The 19,718-nt window shown below is 36.7% G+C and overlaps 1 protein-coding gene across 1 annotated transcript; it reads right to left on the bottom strand.

Moving 5' to 3' along the window:
• Positions 1 to 386: 386 nt before the first annotated feature.
• LOC120339235 (transmembrane protein 222-like) lies at positions 387 to 11,011 on the bottom strand. Its single transcript, XM_039407322.2, has 4 exons — positions 10,703 to 11,011; positions 9,480 to 9,684; positions 8,383 to 8,513; positions 387 to 4,711 (listed from the first exon to the last, which is right to left on the bottom strand). Exons 1-4 carry the CDS (start codon positions 10,852 to 10,854, stop codon positions 4,630 to 4,632), a joined length of 570 nt encoding a protein of 189 aa, XP_039263256.2. The 5' UTR covers positions 10,855 to 11,011; the 3' UTR covers positions 387 to 4,629.
• Between the last annotated feature and the right edge of the window lie 8,707 nt (positions 11,012 to 19,718).

Here is a 19,718-nt window from a genome sequence, read left to right as displayed (position 1 = left end):
TGTGTACATGGACTGAAGCCTATGGAGTATATTCGCTAACAGTACCCGAGCTTGTAATAGACCTAGCCTAGGAGAGTACCCATTAGGTGCATGACTTAGTTCAAATTCGATCAGGAAAGCAGTTATATTTTAGTGTTAGGGAGAATGAATTGAACTCATCAAACAGTCTCAACTAAACCGACTCAACAATCTTATGACCCTCGACTAGGCAAGAGGTTTAGAGAGACATTGCAAAAAGGTAAACTCGATAGTGAAATAAAGCTCATTCCGTGACACTAGTGATGGAATTCAGTGATATTCCTTTTTTGCTTTATATCAGCGGTTCCCAACCAGTGGGCCGCCGATTACGGCCCTCGTAACAATTTGATACGGCCCTCAAAACTTGGTTTTTACCTTTTTGTGTTCTAGATACAGTCAATTGTTATGTCATTATCACAGTTCAAGCACGAGTTTATTCGTAACAATTCAGTGTCTTGATTGCATCTACCGGTTTGAGCTCCATGCAGGTGTTCCCCTCTCTCGACCCACAAATATCCTTACGCTTCTAATTTTGAATCCCCCAGTCAATCAACTTGGGACCACTGCTTCAGACGTCCGCAGCAAATGTTTGGAATTATATTTGGAATTTCAAAAGTTATGTATTGGATTCATGTTTTTTTATGAAGTGAGGGAATTAGGGGGTTCAATACAAATTAGAACCTGTTCTCAACGCAACGAAACTACTCACAGAGAACACTCAATGGAAAATCAAAAAATGTTTAAGCCTTTCCATGCGATTTTTATTTTTTATTAAATAATCGTATTTGCTACGCCGATTTTATGCATTTGTACCCCCACAACTAATCGATCACTAATGAAAAACTAATGATCCTCTGCTGCCCACTGACGGCTCGTTGAAAAGCTTATTTAAAGAGCTTGCAATTGGCGATTAAAAAAAAAAGTTTTTTTAAAAGTGGTGGGGCAAAAAAAAGGCATTTTTTTCTTGGGAGTTGAAACTTCAAACCGTGATAAAAAATAGAAATATTCGCTAAATCCTTTACTGTTCCGCTTTGTGGTTGGCAAACAATAGGACATTATTGCTGTAGCAATTTCGTGATCTAACTCAAAATACTTTGGTAGATGGAAGGGATAATATGTCTTCTATTACCACCCAAAAAACACAGAAATTTGCATAAATTTCAAAAACACTCCTTCGTTCTGTGGCAAAAAAAATTACCGTCGTAAACGGAAGCGAGATTTACCGTCGCTTATGTTATTCTCGAAGAAGACTTCTTATCAATAAACTGAAACCCGGAAAAACTAGACCAACAGTTTGCGACCGATTGCTAAATAAAACAGTGGAGTACATCAACGTACCCGCCGCAATCTAGCGACTTTTGTCGTTGGTACGAATAGGTGCCCACCGCACGGAAAGGGTTAATAAATACAATTTTGGAACAATATATGGTACTCCTGTAGTATGTGTACCAGGTTAGGGTTAGGCCATAATTTTATTACTATTATTAAGCGTTTGGGGACTGTCTGTCTTATCCAAGTGAAATATAACCCCTGCCCATAGGTTTCAATCCTTTACACAACTTTACGTAGTAAATAGACGAACAAAATTAGTTACCTCATATTGGTACACACAGTTCTGGAGCGCCCTATTTATATTATTCAGTATAATCTCATAATACATGTTTGAATCTACTTCATAACAAAGATAAATAAGAATTTCATGAAACATTTAAAGTGAAAAAAAAAATGAAGATTTTACACAAAATATCATAGAAGAAAATGAAATGAAAAAAAATTTAACTGTGCAGTTACTTTAACTCCAATAGATCAGAAGTGCGCAATTACTTCTGCCAGATACACATAATAGATTTGGTTACTCGGCTGGAGGAAAACTATGAATAAAAAACAGTTGCTAGTCCAACAGCTAAGCTAACGGTTATATGGTAATAAGAAGCACAATGTAACAATTGGGTCATCATGACGTTATTTTTTCAACAAAAATTTATATCCATGAAAACTTTAGCAGATACAAGTGAGCGGATGAAACACTTCGATGGATCGGATGTGACATTTCAAAAGTTTTATGGGATTCATGTTTTTCTCTATGAAATGCGGGAACCCATTGTTAGTGAGTTCAGTCATTAGAAAACCTGTTCTTAAAAGATTTGGAACCACAGCACTACTCACAGATGACACTCGTGAAACATCAAAAAATGTTCAATATAATTCGGTACTCCCGTAGTATGTGTACAAGGTTAGGGTTGGGTCATAATTTTATTCCCTTTATCTCAGCTCTATTATGGGGGACTGTCTGTGTTAGCCAAGTGAATATACCCTCTGCCTATAGGTTTCAGTCCCTTTACACAACTTGATGTAAAGTAGGCGAACAATATTAGTTACCTTCATATTGGTATATATACTTCTGGAGCGCCCAGTCAATCAACTTGGAACCACTGCTTCAGACGTCCGCAGCAAATGCCGGCGACTGACATCATATTTGAAATTTTAAAAGTTATGTATTGGATTCATGTTTTTTTATGATTTGAGGGAATTAGGGGGTTGAATACAAACTAGAACCTGTTCTCAACGCTTTGAAACTACTCACAGATAACACTCATGAAAAATTAAAAAATGTTCAATAAATACAATTTTGGAACAATATATGGTACTCCTGTAGTATGTGTACCAGGTTAAGGTTAGGCCACAATTTTATTCCGATTTAGAGTTTGGGAACTGTCTGTCTTATCCAAGTAAAATAGAACCCCTGCCCATAGGTTTCAATCCTTTACACAACTTTATGTAGTAATAGACGAACAAAATTAGTTACCTCATATTGGTACACACAGTTCTGGAGCGCCCTATTTATATTATTCAGTATAATCTCATAATACATATTAGAATCTACTTCAAAACAAAGATAAATAAGAATTTCATGAAACATTTGAAGTGAAAAAAAAATGAAGATTTTACACAAAATATCATAGAAGAAAATGAAATGAAAAAAAATTTAACTGTGCAGTTACTTTAACTCCAATAGATCAGGAGTGCACAATTACTTCTGCCAGATACACATAATAGATTTGGTTACTCGGCTGGAGGAAAACTATGAATAAAAAACAGTTGCTAGTCCAACAGCTAAGCTAACGGTTATATGGTAATAAGAAGCACAATGTAACAATTGGGTCATCATGACGTTATTTTTTCAACAAAAATTTATATCCATGAAAACTTTAGCAGATACAAGTGAGCGGATGAAACACTTCGATGGATCGGATGTGACATTTCAAAAGTTTTATGGGATTCATGTTTTTCTCTATGAAATGCGGGAACCCATTGTTAGTGAGTTCAGTCATTAGAAAACCTGTTCTTAAAAGATTTGGAACCACAGCACTACTCACAGATGACACTCGTGAAACATCAAAAAATGTTCAATATAATTCGGTACTCCCGTAGTATGTGTACAAGGTTAGGGTTGGGTCATAATTTTATTCCCTTTATCTCAGCTCTATTATGGGGGACTGTCTGTGTTAGCCAAGTGAATATACCCTCTGCCTATAGGTTTCAGTCCCTTTACACAACTTGATGTAAAGTAGGCAACCAAATTAATTACTTCATATTGCTACACACACTTCTGGAGCGCCCAATTTATAAATAACATTCAGTATAATCTCATAATTCATGTTAGGATCTACTTCACAACAACAAAGATAAATAAAAAATTTCATGAAACATTTAAATAAAAAAAAAGCTTTTACACAAAATATAAAAAAAAATTAAAACCAAGAAAAATTCAAATGTGCAGTTTGTTTTACTCTGGTCCAGTTTTTACCAAGCTGGAGCTAACAAGGCTAGGCAAAGATATTTGGGTTCGAACCTCGCTGGAAATGCTATGCTGAGACATCTGTTTATTGAGAACAGTGGTTCTCAAACTTTTGAGCCATGTCCCTTTTTTAGAATTTGTCAAGTCTCGCACTCACCTCAGAAATAACTAGCTAACAAAAAGCTGCAAATAACAGATAGTAAGGCGAAAGGGCGCTCCAGAAGTATGTGCACCAAGATGGCAACCACCGGAACATAGTATGTGTATCAGGTCAGGGTTAGGCCATAGTTTCATTCCAATTTTAGTCTATTACAAGTTCGAGGATTAGCCAAGTGACTCCCGTAGTATTTGTACCTGAAATTATGGCCTAACCCTAACCCGGTACACACACTACGTTCCGGTGTCCACCATCTTGGTTCACATACTACAGGAGTACCGGCGAAAATTTTTTTATTCAAAACATGTTGAAAAACATGGGTGGGACGTAAATATTCAAAATAAAGCGAGCATGATCACGCCCCCTAAAAAAATTTTCCTCCTCCTCTGAGGCGGCCCACTGTTTGAGAACCAATGGGACAGAACAATTGTTTAGTAACAATCCCTTGTATCGTCCAATGTGTAATATCCAATAGGACGTCAAAGCTCCAATCACTGGGCAATCGAGCAGCATCCCCAGTTTTGGTATTTTTGTTCGATCACAAATACTGAATTTCTTGGACTTCAAGCTCAGTTAACGTTATATATATATATATAAATATATGCATTATTTGTACAAAATTGTTACATCATAATCATGTCCAATCAATCATCCATTATCTTGTCAAAAGTACAATTGTGACAACAATCGCAACCATTATCAGGAAGGGAAGCCAGGTCTTCAGAAATCCACAGAAGCTGAAAACAAGATAAAACTTGAAGTTTACAAAAATTAATTTTTTTGAATAGCTCATGAAACTTTGTTTATAGGTTTGCTCAGAGATAGAATAATTGGGGCTCCCGAAGTATGCGAACCAAGATGGCGGACATCGGAATGTATACGTGTATAGGTTAGGCCATAATTTTAGGTTTAAATACTACGGGAGGCTCTTGGCTAGTCTTCAAACTGATAATAGTACTAAAATAAGGAAAATTGGAAAAAAATTATCGCCTAACCCTAACCTGTTACGTTCCGATGTCCGCCATCTTGGTTCGCATACTTCGGGAGCACCGAATAATTTTTACATATTTGTTCCAGGGGGAAAGTAAAGCCAATAAGATATCTTACTCATGTGGCAAACTAGGCTTGCACGTAATTTACGGATTTACGGAATTACGTAATTATTTGGAGTTACGGAAGGGAAGTTACGAATTACGTAAAGTCGTAATTATTGCATTGAAACGAGCTTTCTTCAAAGCAGTCAATTTCGTCGATTGCGAAAAATGAAAGCTCAACAAGTAGAAGAAGTTAGAGTTCCGGTATTCGCAGCCGTTTTTCTCTCTCTTGTTACGTATGTGAAGGAAGGCATGCCGCGTTGCCATTTACTAACCTATTATCAACTTATCTGGCGTGGCCAATGTAAATTATTAGTTAGTTGATGGGGGAAGAACTGAGTAGGGTCGTTTGATGTCAACACACCTGGTTTTAACTTCTCCCGCAACTTAACCATAGATAAGGGATAGAATTGTGTTAAGACCGATGGATGCTAACACGCCCGGTTTCAACTTCTTCGGGTGAATGACTAATGAACGCAGGAGATCAATCTATCAAACATGGCCTATCAAACATTTGTATCCATTTTACTTTTATTTATTATTTACTTGTTCCAGTTTTCCGTTACTTATGGTATATATGTTCCGTTTCTATTTTATATTCACGCGTTTGAATAGTGGGAATTCCCCGCCAAGTGTGGATTAGCAATGCTTAACCATTCTTTATTGTTAATATCAACACTTGATATATGAACATGGAATATCATATTGTTTTTGGCTGTTTCATTTCAGACTTGGGGTATAAACAGGAAAATATCCATAACCTTTCAACACGACGATCTTGTGAAATTTAACGAAGAGCTTTCGCGACGAATTGGAACCAAATAAGCGAAAAGAGCGATTGATCACTCGCGCCAATACCTCGCCGTGATAATTAATGTCGCGCTTATCAAATAGCAATTTGACGACAAAAGAGAGATTGCGTAATGAACCAAAACGACGGATTCCTCGCGGACCGTTGAAAATTTAACTGCTATCATATATAATCAAATATGAGCCTGTGTGTTTATTCTGTGCGAGATCCATTTTCTATTACAAAATCTTGATGTTCTGTTAACGGTTTTATCTTATATACCAGTCCGGACTTGGCCTTGCTCATGATGTTTTTCATAATTCCTCTTAATATTTCGGCCATAAATGATTAACTGTCTTACCAAATGCGGCAACTTATTTTGATTTATCGTCGACTTGAATACCACCGGCACTCGACCAAACTTTTGTCAATCTTGGCCGATAGGATCGCCGACTTGAGTTAGCAAATAAATGTTGTGAGTGTAAAATAAATGTCACAAAATGCATTGTTTTGCGATATAACTTTGTATTTTCGGAGAAGGCATGTCATATAAGTTCGGTATTTAAATTATACGCAAATAAATAATATTTGATCTAAATTTATCGCAAATAATGTTATAAACATTCAGTCCGCGAAATGATTGAATGTAAAATGAAGCATGGTAATCGGAATATCGTCAATAAGTCGACATCAATAATTATTATTATAAAAATGCTAACAAGGCATTAATGTCGGATAATGCAGAAAACGCTGCAAAAACAAGTCTTCGTCGCGAGGAAATCGCAAGTATAATCAAATGAGAGAATACGCTCGTCGTTGGTTAATAAATTATAAACCCGTATTTTTTATTCAGTACTAAGGTGGTTTTAAAACACTATCGTTTCCATAAATATCCGTATACCAGTGTCGGTAATGATAAAATAAAATTGATCGCATAAAAATGGGACGGTTAATTTGCGAAGGTGATAAAGAAAAACCAAAGCTAACACAAAAGATAAAAATCAGAATAAAATTAATTTGAATTCACTCCTTGATAGTTGTCTTTAACATCTGCCGCCGGCGTGTAGTACTGCCAAGAATAGAAAAACCCAACTTCAATGTCCCATTCGGAAAAAAAGTGGATTCAATGGGTTGTTACGATAGGTTTAAATGCGTGGAAAAATATCGCAATTACGGGGTCATTACGTAATTGATTTTGCCGTAATTACGGAATTGATTTTTGTCAATTACGTGCAAGCCTATGGCAAACCACGGTCTCTCCCCCGGTTACCAGACTACTTAGCCAATTATTTGTTAAAAAAGGCGAGCAAGATCAAATCTAACATATATTTTTAATTAGCTTCACGTCCCCTCAAAAAATTGTCTATGTCCCCCCTAGTAGGGCGCGGTCCCTCGTTTGAGAACCACTGCTCTAAAGTATGTGACAAATAATCTTTTTGGAAAATATTCCAGAGAGAACAAACGCAAACAAAACGAAATAAACCATTCTCGTAGAACAGTGATTCTGAACCTGGGGGTCGCGACCCCTATGAGGTTTTTAGGGGGGCGCAAGGGTCTTGCAAAACAATGTCAATAGAACGCAAAAAAGTCTGGAATTAACTCTCTTTCGCTAGTTTTCCACTAGCTGTCATGAGACCTCAGAATGTCGCTTCTAGCTTGACAACCGAGCAAGCGGCGTGAGATGTTTACGGCATGTTAACCAGTGTGACGACACACACCCTCATCTGCAAATCCGCACCCCGCGATGCGGTAAACACGAAGGCTTCGAAGCAATGCTGTGGAATTCCCGGAATTTCGACACCAAAAGGGTTTACAGCAGGGTAGGTTTGTAATCTATGTTGTTTTATCGTGAAGATTATCATACATTCTGCAGTAACAATATTTTACTTCCCATGGCGAAGAAGCGACAATATGAGAAAGACTATTTGAAATTTGGTTTTACATCTTACAAGGCATGAAATCGAATGAAAGTCGGAGATATGAGACTAGCTTTATCAAGAACTCAACCTCGAATTACATAGTTGGCTACGCTCTTTCAATGCCACCCGTCACATTGAGTAAAACTGCAGCTTGATGGAAAATTAAATTGCACAATATTCAATTTGATAAGTATAGAAAGGGAGGCAGGGGGTCGCGTGTTATATGTAAACCACCAACGGGGGTCGCGAGCCAAAGAAGTTTGGGAACCACTGTCGTAGAAGTAATTGAGAAATTTATAAATTCTGTTTTTTTTTGGTCACCCTGATTTAGGATAGGATTTACATATTTATCCCGGGGGAGAGGAAAGCCGATGAGACGGCTTATCCATATGGCGAACCACGGCCTCTCGTCCGGTTACCATTCCAAGTCGGGTATGAGATTAGTTTTACTGTATTGTTTGTTTTCGGAAGCATGGACTTGGTGGTGGAGGAAGCCGTAACCGACCAGCGGTTACGTGAACCACCCAACGACAGCGAGGAGTCCAGCAATCCTCTCGCACATAACCTCGCACATTTATATATATATATATATAAAAATTTCTTACTTGACGTATTTTCCATGAATTAACATAAGGAAACATAGTTTGACCATATTCCAAGAAGTAGAGCCGTCATAATTCATCAGATTTAAAGCCATTGCAGCATGAGAATGACAGTTGTCACAACATAGATTATGCTGAAAATAATGATAAATTGTTATAAATAATATAATGATTAAAAATTTTAATTTGTAAATTGTTTGAGTTCAAGTGCCGTGGCTCGACGGTGTGAGGCATTCTGCTAAGTGTTAGGAATACGCTCGCCACAGCAACTCTGACTACTCTGCGTGGGTTTGCAGGTTCGAATGCTGTTACAAAAGATAACAGGATACCAAGGCTAGGCTTTATCAAACATAGGAACACCACTACCACAACTTAACATTGTAAACAATACAATAACACAAAAAGAGTATAGAATGCAGTACGACAGAACTAGAGTAATCAAGAGTACATTGTTTATCTAATAATTACACTGTAAAGAAACACTAACACCACAAATGCCATGCAAGGTGTCTATGTGCAACAGTATTTGCCGCCCGTAGGGTGGTTCACGTAACCGCAAGTCGGTTACGGCTTCCTCCACCATCAAGTTCATGCTTCCGAAAACAAATAACTAACTAATCCAATACCTGACATAGACTGGTACCTGACGGGAGGCCTCTCCCCCGGGAAAAATATGTGAATCCTGTTCCTATTTTATGGACCAAATTGCTTGGATTGGGATATTATTGGGTTTTGATTGATTTTGAAGAAAAAAAATAAGATTTAAATTTCCCGATCAATGACCTTTGGAAACCACTGCTTTATATTATCGGTAGGGGGCATTTTAGTGGGGTAGCTTTGCTCAGAAACAACCTCTTTAACTTCCCTTATGATTAAGCATTTTATCTCTTTCTTCTACCCTCTCAGAAATAAAAAAATTCGGCACTCTAAAAGTATGTGTATCAATATGGAGGTAACTAATTTTGTTCGCCTACTTTACATCAAGTTGTGTAAAGAGACTGAAACCCATGCGCAGGGATATATTCACTTGGCTAACACAGACAGTACCCGAACTCGTAACACACTACGGGAGTACCGGAAATTCTTTAAATAAAACTAACCATTCGTTTTTTATATTCGTCAGATGCTTCTGTTACGGCCTGATCCCACGGAATTTTCTTCACTTTGCTCAAAGACAGTTGCCAGTATTTCGTTGGTTGCCCAAACGCCATATCATCTTCAGAAACATAATAAGGCCCAGCGAAGTCTCTTATCACTCCTGACGTTAAAGCAATGCCCATGTGTCCAATGAATGGGAACAGCCATCTGAAATAAGTTGGGCAATGCTAAAATTGAGGGACACAATTTTGAATGACCAATATTTGTTGAATGCTCAAGGAATTTGTTAAAATTGCGGTTACATTTAGTTTGGACACGAGGCCTATTTTATTCCAAATTGGCTTTTGTGACACTTTAAATATTCTTCATTAAATGGAACTTTTTGATTCACACTTACATGCCCGCCAGTCCAGGTGGGCACAATTTTAGCTCCTGGTCCAAAAACCTTATGGACGCCTGCACTACAGTGTCTGTAAAATTCAAGACAATTGTACTTTACGCGGCCTTTAGCAATAAACAAGGCCTTGTTTAAGCAGCAACTGAGATCTAAGGCTATGCTACTATTTTATAGAGGACTGCCTATCCAATTCAATTTACACGCTAGATAGGGAACATGGAATTTGATCCAGAGATGTAAAATCTATAAAGGAAAACAAAGTGAAGACCAACACGTTATCGCTAGGTCGCCACGCCCAACTAAATGTCATTAAGGTGCAAAGATTTTGGTAAAAATATGAGAAATAATAATAACAGCCTTCTTGTGACTTTTTTAATTGATTGGTTCGCTAATCGCTGGGGAATTTCATAACAATTAAATAAAATCAGTAGGGCACAGTTGTTCAAGATGTCCCGACAATTGGTCCAATAAAACAAACACTCTATTTGTCTATGAAACGAGGGCGCCTGGCACGACAGCAGATGCGTCAGATCGCGCCATGCTTGTTTCAATAATAGTCTGAATTAATCGCGGCTGTCCGTGACCAACTTTCTTTTTTTTTTTTGCTGAAAACATTCGAACGCAGCGGTAAATTTTTTTTCTTCCAGTAAATTGGATTTTTCTTTTCAGAGGCAGCCAATGGTGAGGTTTTGGATTGTGCTTCTGTTTACAGGTTTAGTCTATTGCACAAGGCTAGTTTGCCGATATAGAGGCCCGGATTGATCTAATAGAAAACTATTTATGACTGTCATACTGTGAAACAAGGAAATTTGAGAAAAACAAACTCACGTCAGCATAGGAATTGGAGTCCATACGATACAAGCAGGAAACCTTGAAATTCCAGGTTGAACTTCCATTTTATCTCCGGCCATGATCTGTGCGTCGACGTCGTTTATTTCACACGAATTCGCTGTCATTAGAGGCTGTGTTTCCGCGCTCATTAACAATAACAAAGATCTATGCTACAGTAGCAGAGTAGACTCAGCAAGAATAGTACCGTAGTATTTATTTAATTGCCGTGCAAAAAAGACAAAAAACATTTACAGAGCAGACAATGACTTGCAAGACCAGAGAAAACGAAACTGATGCAGTTAGTATGTTAGCGCCACCTATTCAATTATACATATGGGCACGATGGTCATTGAATGTTTCCCCGAGCCTCGATTTCGTTGTTTATTTCCGTAACTATACCCAATCGGCAATAAACGAACAATGACGTAACAATGGCTATTTAGGAAGTCGCTCAGACACTTCCACTTCCACACTCAGACTGTAAATATATACTACTACAGACATGTATTTTAAGCATGGTTGTAAATATTGCCTCGTTTTCGTCGTTTTACGGGTTATTGGTCAATATTCAGTTGTGTTTCCAAAAACTAGTTGTAAATAAAATAACTTGACGGTCATTACGTCTTCCGAGAGGTTTTAGTTTAGTTGCTATAATCAAAAATTGGTCCCGGAAGGGCTGCGATAGAGTAAGTCCAAATTAGTCATCAGTACCTGTAAGCGGCTCGTGGATATATATTCTTGATATAAACGGTGATTTTAACATGTAAACCAGTTTATAAAGCGATAACCAGCAGTATCTAAAATTTTGCAATGGTAAAGTATAGAAATAAGTTTTCGGGTTCAAAGAAACATCCATGGATGTTTCCCCGAGCATCGATTTCATTGTTTATTTCCGTAACTACGAGCAATCTGTAATAAGTCAAATTGACGTAACAATTGCAATTTTTGAAGTCTCTCGAACAGTTCTGTCGTTCAGATATATAATTAAACATGATTGTAAACATTGCCATGTTTCTGTAGTATTGCGTGTTATTCGTCATTTTTCAGTTTAGCAAAAAAAGAAGTTGTTGATTATGAGCTTTAGTAACATTATTCAAAAATTTGTCTCGCAAACGATGTGATAGACTGGGCTAGCTAAATCAGTAATCAGTAATCAGTAGTTTATTTCTCACCATACTTAAAATAGGCACAAACATACAAATTGCAATAAATTAAATTATAAATTGGCCATATTTCAGGGTGAAGGAGACGCGAGAAACCAATACTGGTTATCGAGCAGCGGCACCTATAAAATAAGTCTAACACTATAATTTAAAAAACAAAAAAACGAACTGAGTTTAAATAAATTGAGGAAAAAAATACATAAAATATCTCGAGACGATCTGCTGTAACCAGCAGTCGCTCGCTTCAACCAATGACATTAAACAACATGATAGGCAACTCTGACGTCACTCCATAAGACTACAGGCGAAAGATTGTATTTCATGATACGCTCCAATGCACATATTTCTCGTCGCCTTTCGCGTCCGTTTTCCGCACGCTTTTGCTACTCGGCGTCTTTTTTACGTGTAGTACCTGCCTTTTTGCGCCTGTAACGAAACAAAATAATCTCTATATCTAAGAAGTTTTGCTCACTTGGAAAGCTGGAATGGCAGGCAAGCTGTAAAGAGCAATTTTGGACATCATAGACGTTTTTTTTTTATCAGAGAAGATTACAAACGCGATAGCGGAAAGATTTGTGTGGAACATTTTGCAGATAATGACAAAGTTCAAAGTTAGTAATTTTAATGTTTGCGCTTAATCATTGAAATTTCATTTAAAGAGGGTGTCATACAAAACTGTGCTGTGATACAATTCCATAACACAAAGTTTGCACCTATCGAACTTGCTTTTGTAGGTGAACTTATTAGACAAAAAACATATTCAGTTAATCGTAGGTAACATTGCTGGTACATAATGCATCGTAGATAGGTTTGTTTAAATTTAGGAATTTAGCTCATAGCCCACTAATTAATATTATCTTCTATGCAGGAGGTTGCAGGGCTGAATTCAACTTGCAGCCTTACCGATCACCTGACGATGCTCATTTAGTTTGGCTCGAGCAAGTCTTCTTGAAATACTTGTGTGGATGGAAAGTGGAAACTACCTATAATCTTTGCCTTTCTCAAATTTAGATTTTAGACAAATTTATTCTGAGGGATTTCGCATAAAATTCTTATTGATTGTTGGCTGTTTATAATTCCTATTGATTGTGAATTCTGATTATAACAAAGAGTTAAAAAAAATTTTACCTAATTTACTGGCACCTTATTCTTGTCAATACTCCAAGCTGAGGTAATAAACAAGACAATACATTTATGTCATCTGGAAGCAAAATATGCACACTAATTAATAGTTTGGCACATTGAGATAATACATCATGACAGAAAATACAAGTTAAAGATATGTATGACCATCACATGGTAATTAAAATTATAAAAAATTAATAGGGGCTGTGGAGTATGAAAAGTTCAAGACAAAGAAAAGAACAAATGTTCATAGCTCATGAACTCTCAATTTTGCCTCCATTGCTTTGTGAAGGCCAATATATTTCGAGTGGCTGAATTGGTTTACCTTTATGATAGCAACGATATTGTATTTAATATAGCAAGATTATTTCAATTTAATCGAAGTGATATTATTTCCCACAGCAATGCTTGAATCGTCTAGAATAGATCAGTGGTTCAAACTCATGGGTTTTCGAGAGCCGCATTGCGATTTGGAAATTGTAAAAAGGGCCGCAAACAGTTTTTGATAATGTATACTTGAAAGATATTTTTAAGATAGTTTTAGTTTGTGACATATATTGTGATGCAGCTGAACAGTTGGATTAAGTTTTATTATTTTCTTCAATTTCAAATGAAATTACATATTGATATTTGCATTCCACTATTATTGCAACATTTGCAAGTTACTGTAATTATTATAAAAAATCATAAAATGTCACCAGCATACTAAGGCCAGGCTGAAATGATTTTATAGTACCAACTCTAAATAATGAGGCCACATGATCATGGGTTAATCTGGATCTTTGCAAATGTTTGATTAATTCCAGTAATGCAAAAAAAGTTACTTTTATCATTTCATGTATAGATCAGTAAAAAATAAATGACAGATTTTTTCAACAAGACATTTTGCACCACATTGCGTGGCATAGGATTGCTTGAATTATTATTGATATTGATTTTTAGTAACCAAGTCGTTGTATAATTATATTAATATACAAACACATGGAAATTTTCTGTTCGAAGTTGGTGTTCGAATTTGTCATATTGACTGCTGAGCTTATTGTGTTTTTTCATTGTATTGATGGAAATATGACAAATTAAACAATGTGCTTCAAAATTTTGTGGAAAGCAGAAATATTGCAACTCCCATTTTCTTCGAAAATGCCACCTTCTTCATGTACTTTGCGTTTGATTTAATCACTCAAGTGTTTTATTCAAGTATTCTTTTGCTAGCTTGATGTGTATTATTAATTGGGTCAAAATGTGGACAAAAAAAAATTAATATTCCAAAACTACTTTCAGTAAATTGTTTTCTGTGTGGATAATCAATCTCACTTTAAAAGGTTTGAAAAATCTATTACATTTAGATAAAAAAAAAAACTTCCAAAATACTATTACAATTATTGTTAAGCGTTCGAGGGCCGCACTGGAAGTTCTCTGGGGACGCGAGTTTGAGATCCCTGGTCTAGATTGAAGTTGTCCAAAAAATATATGATAGTATTTTATCATAAATGGTGATTATACGCCTTCCGTAATTTCTTCTATAGTACTAACAAAAGTTGATGAAACCAAATATAACACAGGTGCAGTGAGTTACCCGTAATCCTCATTTTCCAAAGCTGTTTTAAGTATGTCTGGCGTGTTTTGTGCCTTTTTACAAATAAGACCGCTCATGCAATCTTACGCTGGGAAGTTTTAGTTTTTTTCCTCAAGCCCTGCAGGATGTGGGGGGCATACACAACTCTACCGGAGGGTCAAATGTCTTTGCATGCCTCCATAGGTTGTTTTTCTATTGCAAACATTTATGGAGTACTCTAATTATATTTCTTGGAATCACACTGTCACTGATATGTCGCCAGACTTCTGATATCTCCCCTTCTGCTATAGTTGTCCTGTGAATAAATAATAGGAAATTAAGATTAGACGAATAGTTGAAAGTTTTGCTTTATGTCGGCTTAATTTCTTGATTGATATACTTACTATTTCTGCTATTACCTCTTGTGCTGCAGGAGTCTCACAATGCTTAGACAGGTTTGTCCACAACCTTCACATCTGAAGAAAGAGAGGAGATTTATTAATTTTCGTTAAGAATAAATAAAGCAGTCTATATGGTTTAGAATGGAAAAGCTAATAAATCCAATATCTCATATTTTACTGAATTTGGTATATAAACCAACTAATAAAAGGGTTTAGTCAGAAAATTACAAGCATTCGCGGCTCCAAATACTTGAGAGATCAGACTATACAAGATAGACCGGTATGAGTGAAATGTTAGGTGAACTTGTTAACACTTTGATTCAATACGCAAATATAAGTGAATGCGCAATAGTATATTACAATGGACAGCAATCAACAATGAGTAAATATCCTCACTGATTAAAATAATCTGACTGGAGGTGCATGAACTATTTGAAACCATAAGGGGTAAGTAAATATGTAATTTCGGCAAATGGGCAACTACGTACCGTACTGAATTAATAACTTCGTAGTATTTGACAAAGGCTGTCTTTCCCACATGTACTTAACAGTGCGATGCCCGGGTGTGATATACCACAATAGTATTTACCTTACCTTTTTCCGATTTCTTTTTACCTTAACTTTCCAAAATATCATTAAAATCGACAACAACTGTCGAAGCAGGCACGAACACCATTCGTGCTACGCATTGAAAGCAGCACACATCCGCTCGTTTTCGTCTCGTCAAGTATGTGCATTGGAGCGTGCTATCGAATACGATCTTCGGACAAAAATGCCGGAGTTGCGCATCATGTTGTTTAATGTCATTGCTTCAACCAAAGTGACTATAATGGACCTTTCCCCGACCTTTGACCCTCGGAAAATTCTCCCTATACTTTACCAGTGCAAAATTGTCAGGGCTATTTTAAGAGTGCTTTTGCGAGTTGGCGCCTGTAAAATGGGGTATGTGTTCCAAACCATCATTATGATTCATCGCATACAACAATCTGTTTTTCAAAAGTACCGGTAAAGAATTTCAGGCTAGTCTATCACAGCTATTTCTACACTAACTTTTATCACTGCAATTAAATTAAAACTCCTAAAATGACAGAGTGATCATTGAATTATCTGATTTTTATTCAAGTTCCCAAAACACAACTGAAAACTAACGAATAGAGTTCAAAAACGCGAAAACGAGGTAATGTTTACAATCACGCTTGAAAATCTGTCTGAGTGAGAAAGGTGTCTGAGCGGATGCAAAAAGGGGGCATTGTTACGTCACTTTTTGCATCTTGCTGATTGGCCAATGTCACAAAGTAAACAAGGAAGTCGATGCTCGGGGAAAGGTCCATAGTCACTTAGGCTTCAACAAAAGAAAAGACAACTCCGAACACCACTGATTCGGTAGCCATGGAGATGGCGTTAGTGGATTGTATCACAACAATGCTATTGTGATGCCCATTAGCTAACAATGGGCAATAAATGTCAAATTCTGATGGCGCATGGTTATTGGTTACAGTGGAACCCATGGTTTGCTGAGGGCGACAACAGGATCAGCAACGAATAAACCATACCTTTATGCTAGAAAGGAATTGAGGTACCTGTTAATGGGATCTAGTGATTGGCAGCTGGAGTCAGGGCTTCACATAACGTTACAGGAAATATAAAATCAGGGAAGACATGAAATATCAAAATGTGAAAGATATTCCATAACAGTCATTCAAAACGAATGTAACCTAGTATCAACATTCACAGTGGGAAACTAGATAGACTACAAGACATGAAACAGCAAAACTAAGAAGAGTCAAGTACCGTAGTCTAATAGTTGAGTGAACCAATGAAGCAAAGTTTAAAAGTACATAAAATAATATTATTTATCAGGTAATACTTTTACAATGTTATATAAGAGTATAATGACAATCAGATAAACAATTTAGGCTTTACTGACTGCAAGAGAAAACAAGTCACAATGTTATGCTAATTAACCAAGATCTTGAGCAGATGGGCTTAGAATTTCAATGTGGTTAAATTCGTACAAAGCTTCATGAACCATCTCAAACATAAGAAAAGTAGTTTACTATATTGTGCAGGTTACGAACAAATACAGGTCATGCAATTAGCATGGCACACTTTACATAATTCAAATCACTGGCAAGAATGCAATAAGATAAGGACATGAAAAAATTGAAAAAAAAAAAAATATTATTATTACAGGTATAGGCCTAGCGGAGCAAGCGGGAAAGAGTGCCGAGGCCACATCATTTAGATGCAATCACAGCAGACTGGTAAGGTGACAGCAAGAATTTTTTATATTTTGTTTTGAAAGTTTCATAAGAAGAGTCACGTAAGATTTGGGGAATACTATTCCAAATTACAACACCCTTATACTTCAAGGAGTTTTGGGACTTGCTTAGCAAAAATCTGGGAACAAAAAAATTCGATTTTGTCGAAGAGCGTGTGTTATGCTCATGCACATTACTGAGAACAGTGAAATAATCAGCGAAAGCTGCAGGCAATTGGTTGTTGTGGAACTGGTGCATAATCTTAGAAATTTCTAATTTATAGATGTCAGACAATTTTAGCACCCTGGCTTTATGATATAGGGTGTTTATGTTTGAACGAACTGGTGCTCCGGAGAGAATTTTAACAGCCCTATTTTGTAAAATCTCTAATTTACGCAAGCTAGTTTGAGTAGCGGAGCCCCATGCAGCTAAGGCGTATTGGATATGTGAGTGAAAAAGAGCAAAGTAAATAGTCCGCAGAGTTGGGCTCGGCACATAATACTTGAGTTTTCCCAGAATCCCTACTGATCTGGAGAGTTTCTTGTACATTTCAGTGATGTGGCTGTTCCATTTGAGTTGATGGTCAATATGAAGCCCAAGATATCTATAAGACTGGACGATTTCTAGTGGAATACCATTAATTTTAATTGAAAGACTTGAATTTCTAGTCCGGCTTTTAGGGCTGAATAACATGACTTTGGATTTTTCCACATTTACAGTGAGTTTATTGCATATCATCCACTCATATACTTTATTAATTCCAGTGTTCACTTTGGCTTGGAGTGTGATCAAATCCTTCGCACTATCGAGAAGGCAGGCATCATCGGCAAACAATTTTGTCAGGAAATTAGAGCTGTTCGATAAATCGTTTATAAAAAGTAAGAAACCAAGAGGTCCTAATACACTACCCTGTGGAATTCCATACTGGATGGGCAACATTGGAGATTTATGAGAATTGACCTCTACATATTGGTACCGACAAGACAGGTAATCAGTTAATAAGTTGCCTGAAACACCTCGAAAGCCATAATGTCTTAGTTTATGAGAAAGAATATGATGATCGACAGTATCAAAGGCTTTTTTTAAATCTAGAAAAGTACAACAAACAAATTCCCCCTTGTCAAGTTTGTCATAAATGGACGAAATTAAATCTAGAATAGCATGGTTGGTAGAGTGTTTGGTCTGAAATCCAAATTGGCACTTGTCGATCAAGTTAAATTTTGAACAAAAATTAATCATTCTCTTATACAATAATTTTTCTAGAATAATGCCGATTGCTGGTAGAATGGAAATTGGTCGGTAATTAGATGGATCATTTCTTTTGCCATTTTTAAATATAGGGATCACTCTAGCTATCTTAAGTGAGGAGGGAAAAATACCTAATCTAAATGAAGAGTTGAAAAAATGGCTTAGCGCTGGGGATATGATGTCTGCGACTATTTTTAAGAAGTGAGATGGAATACCATCAGGACCAACTGCTTTACCCTTTTTCAGATTCGAGATTATTTGAAGAATCTCTGTGGTTGACGTCGACTCAAGATAGAAAGAGTTTCCTAGGGGAACACCCAAGAAATCTGTGATTGTATTAGAGCTCTGAGAGATTTTTCTTGCAAGTCTCTCACCAACTGTTGAGAAGAATTTATTGAATTCATTGGCCACCAAGACAGGATCTGACACTGAGGTACCATTTTCAAGTTTTAATTCTAAGATGGAAATATCATCTCTGGACTTGATCTTAATAATGTCGTTAATAGTTTTCCATGTGCGTTTAACATCTCCTCGGTTATTCTCAAGGACGTTTTGGTAATATAATTGTTTTGATTTTCTCTGCAAGTGAGTAAGGATATTTTTATACTTTTTAAAATGGGAGCGCTGGTTTAAATTGCCCTGCAAGTACATTTTTTTGAACATATTGTTCTTGTGCCGAATTGACCTACGAATTCCTCTAGTGATCCACGGCTTGGAAAATAATTTATTTTCTTTACGTGATAAAGGACGTAAGGGGGCGTGTTTATTTATTAACCATTTTAAATGGCCAATGAAGGAGTCAAGAGAGAGATTGAAATTTTCTTTAGTTAGAGAAACACCCATATAATTATCACACATCGACTCAATTTCCGATCTGAAAGAGTCGCTACAAAAGTTTTTCATATCGCGCCTCATTCTGATTTTTGTTTTGGGGCCAACATTCATGCCCGAAATAGTACACATTACTGGAAAGTGGTCAGTTATATCGCTAAGCAAAATAAAGGTAGAGGAGAGAAGATTTATGGTATTTGTGTAAATATGATCTATGAGGGTGTGGGAGGATGGAGTGACTCTAGTTGGTTTTGTTATTACTGGCATTACAAAGTGGGATATTAGCATGTTGAAATAGTTGGTAGTGGAATTGTCGCAGGTGTCAAGTAAGTTGATATTGAAGTCACCTAACAGTACAAATTTCTTTTTCGCCACTGCCAGCTTCTCAAATACACCAGCCATTGCTTTAGTGAATGATGGAGTACTACA

The sequence above is a fragment of the Styela clava genome, chromosome 9 (genome assembly GCF_964204865.1).
Source record: "Styela clava chromosome 9, kaStyClav1.hap1.2, whole genome shotgun sequence".
NCBI classification, from domain to species: domain Eukaryota; kingdom Metazoa; phylum Chordata; class Ascidiacea; order Stolidobranchia; family Styelidae; genus Styela; species Styela clava.
Note: the sequence above shows the minus strand (reverse complement) of the source record. Positions and strands in the feature narration are given on the sequence as shown.

Coding starts and splice junctions, on each gene's coding strand:
- LOC120339235 (XM_039407322.2), bottom strand. CDS start 10,854: ATGAGCGCGGAAACACAGCCTCTAATGACAGCGAATTCGTGTGAAATA. Junction 8,514..9,479: donor ACGAATATAAAAAACGAATG/GTTAGTTTTATT, acceptor CATTATTTTCAG/CATAATCTATGTTGTGACAA. Junction 4,712..8,382: donor ATTCATGGAAAATACGTCAA/GTAAGAAATTTT, acceptor TCTTGTTTTCAG/CTTCTGTGGATTTCTGAAGA.